This window comes from Aquila chrysaetos, chromosome 13 (genome assembly GCF_900496995.4).
Source record: "Aquila chrysaetos chrysaetos chromosome 13, bAquChr1.4, whole genome shotgun sequence".
Taxonomy (NCBI): domain Eukaryota; kingdom Metazoa; phylum Chordata; class Aves; order Accipitriformes; family Accipitridae; genus Aquila; species Aquila chrysaetos.
In genome coordinates this window covers 34,769,040-34,779,381 of record NC_044016.1, presented here as the reverse complement: position 1 = coordinate 34,779,381, position 10,342 = coordinate 34,769,040, and the positions used below count along the sequence as shown (strand labels likewise).

Sequence of the window (10,342 nt, the reverse complement as noted above, 5' to 3'; positions counted from 1 at the left end):
GATACAACAACAAAAAAAATCCCAGCAGAGCAAGTACTGGAAGGGGCAGAACTGCCATGAGGAATGTGATTGTGCCATTTAAACCCCAGCCTGCAATTCACATTGCTCTATTTTGATATATTTTGTTTATAAATTCTGTGCTGTAATTACAGATTTTTTGGCATCGTATTTTGAAGCCACTCAAGCCTTTTAACCTAGAATGCAATTTCATTTTCTTGTTTTTCTTGTTTGCCTATGTTCAACTTCTGTTGATTTCAAAAGGTTCAAATGACTCAAGGTCTTTGACTGGAGTTGCGTATTTCTTTACAGCTTCAGAAAGAGTAGTAAATTATTGCTCACAGGGTCAAAAAAACCCAGCAAACCCAACCCCCTGTTAAAAGGTAATCTGTGGCTCTCTTTTTCTGCATAGCATTTCACACTGTGACAGAGCCTGTGTGTGTGAGAGGGAGAAGAATGGAGAAGTCCAGAAAAAAATTTGCTGATATCATAGATCAGGCAATGGTTGCTGCTAACACAATGGATCGTGACGAGCTGCTTTTTTCTTACAAGGGGATTCTCTACCCTGCTACTTTTTGCAGTCCTGAAGTATTCAGAGCCATGGAGTCCCTTGAAGCCAGAAGTGATGATATCATTTTGGCAGGATACCCTAAATCTGGTGAATATAGTTTGCTTTCTTCATAAATAAAGTTATGCAATGGCAAATAAGTAGGTTTGTACTAAATATATATAATATAATATATTATACTAAATAATAGTATTTAGATTTTTCACAAAATTTTGTAGAACTGATATGGTTCTCAAAAAGCACAACAAGATTAATTATGAAAATTTTATATAGGGAATATTTCAAATGACTGAGAAAAAGACATAAAAGATGCGTCTCATATCCATTTTAATGTACCTGTTTCTCTCCTCCAGCAATTGGATTCACACCGTCTTACAGTAGCTAGTCACAGCTGGCAGGATTGTGAAGTTTTTGCTTTTTTAATCATGTTTTCTTTTTGAAGAAATGCTATGCACTAGAACGCAGTTATTAAGACTGTAGTGACAAAGATGTAGGAACCCAGTGTCCAGAAGTCAGGAAATGGTAAACTACAGATGGGAGTTCTCTACAGGCTCTTTTTAATATTTTGAATAAAAACAAAATAAATGTGTATAGGAAATGTCACTTTAGAGAATTTTTGCCTATTGGTAAAGAAAATGAGCACATACAGCACAATTTTCAGATCTAGTTCTGCTCCCCTGTTGAAGTTCTGTGACTTGTCTTTCCTCCCAAGGTATTCCTGTGCAGCACGTCAGAAAACATATAAAATATACGAGGTTTTGAGGTACAGGTTTACAACCCTAATCCCCCTTATATTTGTCACAATTAAAAAATATTACATTAATGCATGTTTTCCTATTTGAATCGTAGTGGTTCTTCTCCTTTATTGGCTAATTTAAAATATACAAGTTAATTTACAATATATAAGTTAATTTACTAAGTACTGAGCCATTCGAGTTGCTGAAATGTGTCCTTATAAAGAGCAAAGGTAGGACCCTGAGAGGTGATTGTCCAGATAGTCAGCTGTGATTGTACCACATGAAAGGAGACCAGGCAACTCACCTGCTAGTACTACCTATCTCTTGGCTTTCCTGGCAAATCCATTTCTGTTTATTCTAAAGGTTTTACAAACAATTCTCTATTTTTCCCCTTTCAGGCACAAACTGGGTGGGTCAAATCTTAAATGATCTGGTGGGCATATTTGAAAAGAAAACACAGAATAAAGAAAGCAGCATGAATGATGAAGAACTAGAAGAATTCCCCTACCTGGAAATTGGAGATACTGGGAAGTTTGAGGTGGGCACAGAATACATATGAAAGTTGTCAAAATTTTGTGCTTCAGATACTGAATTTATGGTGTGTGAAATATGCCACTGTTTGCTAAGAACTCTCCCATTTCTCTGTATGTGGCATCTGGTCAGGATGAATCTTGTCTGCATTTCCAAATGCTGAGGGATAAATGGACACTTCAGAGGGCTTGAGAGGAACACATACTCATTAGGTACACAAGAACTGCAGAAATTCAACATAGCGTGTTTTGTATTTAAAAATAGTTTCATGAAAGGTCAAATACTGAAATACTGGCTTTTATCTCTTTTACTAGCTCTTCCTCCTCACCCCTTCTCTCTCTCCTTGAGATCGTTCAGCTTTCACATACCTCCAGTTAGAGTCTGCCTCTTACCTTTAGATTTGGTACCTTGTCTAACAGAACATGTTAAATTCATTATCACTGGAGAGAATTAGCAATGGATAATCTTCTTCCAATTGCTTATTCTCAGGGGGTTTTGAAGCTTAGAGCTACTCAGAGGAGTCCACTAAGATCCCAGGATAACACTCACAAAAAAGTGATAAGTTGATAAGTTTAGCAAGGCAATATTTTATCACAGGCTGATGAAAATACTTGTACTAACTGAACTGTCCACTTTCCTCCTTCCCATTCTTAAAGCGAATGAACAAATTACCTTCTCGAAGAGTTATATTTACTCATCTCCTTCCTGAAAATCTTCCCAGGTCTATCTTCAAAAGTAAAGCCAAGGTGAGTGCTGATTTTAATGTCTTGAAAGCAAACACTCCAACAGATTTTTTTTTAAAGCTAATTTAGTACTTTTCTGCCAATTTTTGGAATCACTCTTGCACTTAAGTGTTTAGCCTGGCCATTTTCACATGCCTGTTTAAGTGTGGCCATTCATCTCACTTAATCTCAGTTCATCCTTACTGACACCTTTGTGTCAGTCTCCACAGCAAGATGGAGGGATGGAACAAATCCTCCAGCAGTAAAATGTATTTTGACACAATTTCCTACAGGAGGCATTTTATGGTGTGTTGTCACAAGTGAGGGCTTCAGTGTGTCAAGTTTCAGAGACAATTTGTATTTTTGTGATTTTTCCCCACTACCTAAATGATGGATGATGCTTGTATCAAGCAAAATATTCTTAGATTCTGCATAATTAATTTGATTAATCTGTAAAAAATATTTTAATAATTATAGGCAATCTTGATTAATCTGTAAAAGATATTTTAATAATTATAGGCAATCATCTTCACAAGGTACTGAAGCAAAGTGAAATGCTTCACCTTGTGAATTTAGAATGAAATGCTACTTCTGCAAGTAGTATACAAGATATTAGAAATTCCCCAAACTGCAATTATGAAGTAGATTATTGTTTTCTTTATACTATAATCTATTATGTCTTTCTCTACAAATAAAATATTTTAATTTTTTCTAGATATTGTTGCTGATTCGCAATCCAAAAGATGTAGCTACATCTTTTTACCATTTCTCCAATGCCATGTCTCCTCTTCCCTCCTACGAGACCTGGGATGATTTCTTTGTAGCTTTCATGACGAAGAAAAGTACAGTATATTCTTCTGTCTGTGTCAATTTTTCAATGCCTTGACTTTGTCTAAAAACCTTGCACTTTTTAAAGCAGTTTCACTAGGATTTTTTGGGTTACAGTACAAAAGCAGAGATTAAAGACAGAAAGTTAGAAATTTGAACTAAAGTTTACAGTACTTGCCTTACTGCCTGAGGATAAATCCTTATCAAAACTGCACTTCCACAAACTGCTTTAACTTGCACAAACTGATGTTTTTCTCTGGAAGAAGCAGTTCCTCCTTATCTTTCTCTTGGATCCCTTTCACCTCTCTTCTCCAATGTCCACCATCTTGTGCCCACGCAGACATCTAAGCACCTACACGCCAAATTGGACCAGAGGAATGATTTGGACTAAGTGCAGTGCATTAAAAAAGAAAGAAAATAGTCCCACTGGTTTAAAATTGCATAAATTCTTCAGTTTGGCATATCACATGGCCAGCAGAAGGGAGGGTTAAACAAGGTTTTCAACTGGATTAAGGGAGTCTGCAAGATGGTTTGAGTACTGATAGCTCTTCGGTGGACTCACATCTGTCTTGAAATACTAACAAGTTTTACTGTGCTGACTTACAAATCATATCATATGCCTGAAACATATGCACGTGTCAGAACAGCCTGGAGCAAAACCCCATAATTCCCACAGAAGGGTGTAAACTCTGGCATAGACATGATTAGTAATGCCCATGGCTGAGGGATCAACTTCAGGAGTAAAAATTGGTTTATTACATAGGCAGTTTGTCTAATCTTCATTTATGCTTCATCTTAGGATTCTTTTGTTTTATTTAGTGCCCTGGGGATGCTACTTTGAATACATTTCCAAATGGAACAAATATGCTGATGATGAAAATGTTATGACAATAACTTATGAAGAGCTAAAAGAGGTGAGGTTATCAATAGTTTACAAATATTTTATACTTCAAAGAGCGTTTGTTCCTAAACAAATTAATCATTATATTCATGTAGTGTATTCAAACTGCGTGATACTGTATGAGATGATAGATTCTTGTTTTAAGGGAAGGAAAGGTGAAATTTGAACTTAAAAACCTTTTTAAAATTTTGTTTGTGAAAATGATTCTTGTTTTCTCTTTAGCTGTGATATAAGCCCAAATCACTGTAAATCAAAAACCCCAGTAATTTTTTTAAGGGAGCTTTTGTATATTCAACAGTGTAGATTTTGCTCAACTGTAAATCACATACAATCTTTTGTGATCTATAGGAAGACAGCTCATATCTCCTCTGAAATAATTATGGAGAAGAGAAGCACTGTGTACCACTCCAGTTCTACTGAACTCTATGAATATTCTATACATGTAGCCAGCAGAGAGATGTAGGGAAGTGCAAACACCTCGGAAAGCAGTGCAATTTGTTCAAATGTCATGTGGCGTGTTACATTCCTCTTTTCAGCATCCGGTCCTGGGTGTGAAAAACATAGCTGCTTTCTTTGGGTTTTCCCCGACTGAAAAAGAGCTTCAGATTGTGGTAGAGAGAAGCAGCTTCCAGTCAATGAAGAAAAACTCACAGAAGACCCACGGGGCGTTTGGCAATCTTCTCTTTCGCAAAGGTAGGAAGCTCCAAGAGGTCCAGAGGTAGAAATGTCACACCCTTAGGTATGGGGCCACCCATCCTTTGCTACATTTCTGCACACATATTAGCATCACAGATTAGTATCAAGCAGGTTATCGCTGTTATGCTTGAGAAGACTAGTCAAGGAGCACTGGTGAGGAAGAGACCCAGCAAGGCTCTGGCAGCAGGCTGCAGCCAGCACAGGAGAAGCAACCGCAGAGAGCAAATTTGAGAGGCCCACAGATGACTGGCAGAAAGGAGGAGCTGTCATGTGTCTGAACGCCTCTCCATCTCTGCGCCAAGACCACTGACTCTTCAGCCATTAGAGGCTTACCTGAGCTGGCAAAACTGGACCAAACTCAGCCCGAGAGGCACGGTCACACTTTTTAGGAGAGTGTAGGATCTCCTGAAAGGGACACTGCCAACCCCCTGTTCAGACTCAGGTTAGAAGTAAGCCAAGCACGCAAGAATCAGGTACGTAGAGAAGGGGAAACAAAAGGGAACTGCTTTTGCAGTGTAGTGTAGGGGACACAGACATGAGAGGGCCAACTTGGCTGCCAGAATCTATGTTTGCATTTTACATTAAAGAAGTCACTGGATAAAAACTCAAGCTGCCAAAGGAGCAGAAACCCAGCTCTGCCTCCTGCCAGATGATTCTTAAGCCTTTATGATCTTCCACCTTGTCAGTCATAACTGACTGGAGTAGAGAGCTGCAGGTAAACAGGACTTTAGGCTGCTTTTTGGACACGGTCACCTGAAGAGGATTACGTTCTTCTGCGTTATAGCAGTTTCACAGATCTGTAGCTCCACTAACTTCACAAAGTTATATTGGTGCAAAAAATGAGTGAAGTTTTATCTTGAAAAATGGATCAACTCAATTTAGTGTACAATGGAACAAGAATGACAGATCTATGGAATAAAAAATAATAAAATTTCTTGTTTTTCAAGAGTTTCTTTGCTTCTTTGAAGGTGGTGTAAGTGACTGGAAGAATCATTTCAGTGAAGATCAGAATGAGAAAATGGACAAAGCATTTGAAGAACATATAGGAAGAACTAAACTGGGAAGAAAGTTAAAGTATGAAGTGTACTGTAAAGCCTGAAGAGTCACGAAAAGTGGTTAGAGCAAGAGCTTTCCAATTCACTTTGAGATCATCTGAATGCTATACACTAGAAAACTAGATCAAATTATCCAAGCACCTTAGAATTACTGTAATAATCAAATTGCAGCAGACTTTACAGTGACAATGATGAATAGCGGGCTTTTGTTTTAAAGGTGAGATCTTTGGCTTGCTTTGGCTACACTCATTTGCTGAATAAGATGGCAACTAACCATATTCAGATAAACTTAACAGCCTTGTTTCAGTAGCTATCATCTGGAAGGAAACACCCCTTTTCTCTTTCTAGCCAAACACAGTCTTTCTAGACTACTTATTATTTAGTACGTAGATTTTTTTTTTCCAAAATGTTTCAAATCGGGCAACATCTTCACAGAAAAGATCACTAGCAAAAACATGGATCTGACACAACCTTAATTAATGACAAAGGGTGTCTTCCCCATGACTTCAGCACAAACTGGATCAAAGCTAGAGGGAGGACAATGAAAGGGAATGGGGATCAGCATTCTTAGGCATTTTAATCTCTCCGAATGCAGAATTTCAAGATGGATTTCAGATTACAGGCTAGCGTTAGCAGGCAAGATCCACTCAGAGGCATTGCTTTTATAGAATTATAGAATAGCCCAGGATGGAAGGGACTTCGAAAGACCGTCTGGTCCAACCTTTCATGGGAAAGGGGGCCTAAATGAGATTATTGCATCTTGAAAACCTCCAGTGATGAGGACTCTACCACATCCCTGGGGAGGTTGTTCCAGTGAATGATTGTTCTCACCATAAAGAATTTATTTCTTACATTGAAATGAAACTTCCTGGTGCAACTTGTACCCATTGCCTGTTGCCTTCTCAATGTGGCTCCTTGTGAACAGAGAGCCTCTGTCCTCTTTGTAGCTGCCCTTTAAGTACTGGAATACTGTGATGAGGTCTTCCCTGAGCCTTCTTATGTTTGTGGCCCTCCTTTTGACACCCCTCCAGTCTGTCTGTGTGTTTCTTGAATTGTGATGACCAGAACTGGACACAGTACTCCAGGTGTGGCCTGAGAAGTGCTGAGTTATAGAATCATAGAATCATAGAATCGTTTAAGTTGGAAAAGACCTTTAAGATCATCAAATCCAACCATTAACCTAGCACTACCAAGGCCAGCACTAAACCATGTCCCTAAGCACCACATTCACATGTCTTTTAAATACCTCCAGGGATGGTGACTCCACCACTTCCCTGGGCAGCCTGTTCCAGTGCTTGACAACCCTTTTGGTGAAGAAATTTTTCTTAATATCTAACCTAAACCTCCCCTGGTACAATTTGAGGCCATTTCCTCTTGTCCTATTGCTTGTTACTTGGGAGAAGACACCAACCCCCACCTCACCACAACCTCCTTTCAGGTAGTTGCAGAGAGCGATGAGGTCTCCCCTCAGCCTCCTTTTCTCCAGGCTAAACAACCCCAGTTCCCTCAGCCGCTCCTCATAAGACTTGTGCTCCAGGCCCCTCACCAGCTTTCCTGTATTGCACATCTCTGTTGGCGTGACCTGTGGAGATACCTATTTCTCCATCTCAGTACTCTTTATCTTTCAAAAAGGCATCAGCCAGAATACCAGTAACTCCCCCATCAAGAACAATTTCACTCAAAGATTAAATTATGGACATTGGTAGAGAGAAATAGAGCTGAAGTCATACAGGTAGAATTTGATTCGCATTAATGCAGAACCTAGGTATTAGGGCTTCATATGCAAGTAACCCTCCTGTAGGATTTGGTGAAGTAAAAATCTCAAATGTGAGTGTTTAATCATGAGAAGTATGGCTTAGGTGGTAGTGGTCCCTACCTCTGGACATATTGCCTGAAGTGATGATGTTACAGTGACTGGCTACAGGATAGAGCCGCTGCCTGGAATGAAGTTGCACCCTTGGATGTGTATCCATTAGCGGAGTCAAGAGCAATCTCGGTTGAGATCCACTGTCCACATGTCCACTACATGCTGGTTGTCCAGTTTGCAAATTGCACTGCATTGCTCACCAATTAAAAATATTTCAGGGAATATCTTTTATAGGTCTTTCTTTGCTTTCATTTAACATTCTGGATGCTATTAATTGTTGCCCCAGTAGATTCCTGTTCCTAGTATCAGCTGCAACAAAGACTCTATGTCACTATTGTCAGTCTGCAGTCCTGTAATTTCAAAAGTTGTTGACGGAGTACAGAATTGCCTGTATCTTGTTTGTTTGAAAAGAGTTCCACAGGGATACAAACATGAGCAGAAATAGGGATAGAGTCATCAAAATAGTGGAAAATTCTTTTTCACAAAGTGAAAAGATTCCCCCAGAAGGCATGCTGTTTTCCTACCGAGGTATTTTATACCCTGCTACACTTAGCAGCCCAGAAACTTTGGAAGCTCTGAAATCCTTTGCAACAAGGTGTGACGATGTGATTCTAGCACGCTATCCTAAAACAGGCAAGTTGTTTTCTTGACAAGTAGTCAAGTACACAGTGCTGCAATACAGAAGTTTGTGCCATCATTTAACACAACAATAATACCTGAGAAAAGCTTATGGTGACATCAGACTTCATAGGATCATGAATTTAAGTTGTAAGGCATCTCTGAAGTCAATTATAATACAACCTCCTGCTCAAAGCAGGGGAAAGACCTAACCTTCAAAGTTAGGTTTTGTTGCTCAAGGCTTTGTCCAGAAGACTTTCAAAACTTTGAGGGTGGAGATTTACCACCCACTGGATATCTGTTGTAGTGTTTTCCCACTATAGTGTTTTGGGGGGTGTGTGTGTGTGTGTGTGTATTTTTTTGGTTTGTTTGGTTGTTTTTTTTGCTTCTATGCAGTCAGACATCCCCTTGTTGTAATTTTTAATATCCCCCTTTTGTCATTTACTGGCCAATTTTCAGAAGAATTGGCTCTGCCTTCATAATAACATCCAGTAGTGGAAAACTGCAGTGAGATTCCCCCCTGCCTTTTTTTTTTTTTTTCCCCAGCCTGAGCAAACCAAGCATTTCTGTGCATTTCCTTTGCTCCAGCTCCCAGTGATTTCATGGAAGTTCAGTAAGACTCTCTCCAGATTCTCAAAATTGCTTGTGCTTCAGTGCAGGAACTGCACATAGTATTCAAGAGGTTAACTCAGCAGTGTTGGGTAAAGCAGGATAATCACATCCCTTGATATTCTGACCACTCTTGCTAATACAGGAAGGTATGTTGCTACCCTACTCACAGCAAGGGCAATACAGGGAATATATCCTGCTAATGAGGGCAGAACTGCTGTTTCCATAGACATACCACATTGCAGAATGCAGGTGATTCCCATGTATCCAAATCGAGGGAAAGACATGAATGCCACTAGGACTCTTGGATTATTTTCTCTCTCTTTCACTATGGGCATTTTAGATTCCTTCATTTTTTCCCTATTCACTTTAGAGAAATATCTTAATAGGTCGTTTGCAGAAAAAGAGGAATCCTTGATCCTTATCACATCCCCTTTGTGTGCAGCCCGTAGAGCTGTGCACAGGCAGAAATGCTTTAAAGGTGGGAGGGTCCACCCACACAACTCAGAAGGTGTTAGTTGAAAACCGAGACTTCGCTCTCCAAGCCCAGTCCCTCACATACCAGTTTTGCCAGGTTGCAGAGTGCAAGACAGCTAAGCCTGGTGCAAAGATGGTGACAGGACCTTGACGGTCTGGTGGTTTGGTTGATGACCCCTTCTGCTACCAGTTATAGAAGCCTAGCTGGGGGCTGGGAATGAGGCCAAACTGTGTTGATCATAAAGAGATTGTAAACTGAAGCGGGTCGGGAGGAGGGAACAGAGTGTTCCCAAAGACAGCACTGTGGAAGGAGAGCAGAAACAGCCAAGGGATGACTCAGTTGGCCCTATGCTGGGAGCTCCACTGCTCTTGAGTAACTTCCACAGGGAGTAGTCTGAGGTGACCAAAAAGTGCCACAGCTGGAAAGAGCAATAGAGGTCTGCTTCTGTTTCCACTGAGGGGTGGCATGTGCTTCTGAAGTGAGCAGGGTAGCACTCCACAACATCTGGCTGACAGCTCTGTCCCTCTTGGCTTTTGGCATACCCTTGTTGATTACTGCCCAGTGTTGTGGTCTAACCCCAGCCGGCAACTAAGCCCCACACAGCTGCTCACTCATTCCCACCCCGGTGGGATGGGGAGGGAAACAGAAGGGTAAAAGTGAGAAAACTCATGGGTTAAAATAAAGACAGTTCAATAGGTAATGCAAAAGCCGTGCGCACAAGCAAAGCAAAATAAG

The 10,342-nt window shown here is 40.2% G+C and overlaps 1 protein-coding gene across 1 annotated transcript; it reads left to right on the top strand.

The window, feature by feature from the left end:
* Nucleotides 1-394: 394 nt before the first annotated feature.
* LOC115350389 (sulfotransferase 6B1-like) lies at nt 395-6,918 on the top strand. Its single transcript, XM_030036003.2, has 7 exons — nt 395-655; nt 1,701-1,840; nt 2,490-2,579; nt 3,271-3,397; nt 4,203-4,297; nt 4,821-4,977; nt 5,949-6,918. Exons 1-7 carry the CDS (start codon nt 454-456, stop codon nt 6,077-6,079), a joined length of 942 nt encoding a protein of 313 aa, XP_029891863.1. The 5' UTR covers nt 395-453; the 3' UTR covers nt 6,080-6,918.
* The last annotated feature ends 3,424 nt before the right edge of the window (nt 6,919-10,342 follow it).

What these genes read in the sequence shown, in the direction of transcription:
- LOC115350389 (XM_030036003.2), top strand. Translation starts at nt 454, where the DNA reads ATGGAGAAGTCCAGAAAAAAATTTGCTGATATCATAGATCAGGCAATG. An exon ending in GAGATACTGGGAAGTTTGAG is followed by an intron (nt 1,841 to 2,489) that starts GTGGGCACAGAA and finishes CCATTCTTAAAG; the next exon opens with CGAATGAACAAATTACCTTC. An exon ending in CTTATGAAGAGCTAAAAGAG is followed by an intron (nt 4,298 to 4,820) that starts GTGAGGTTATCA and finishes TCCTCTTTTCAG; the next exon opens with CATCCGGTCCTGGGTGTGAA.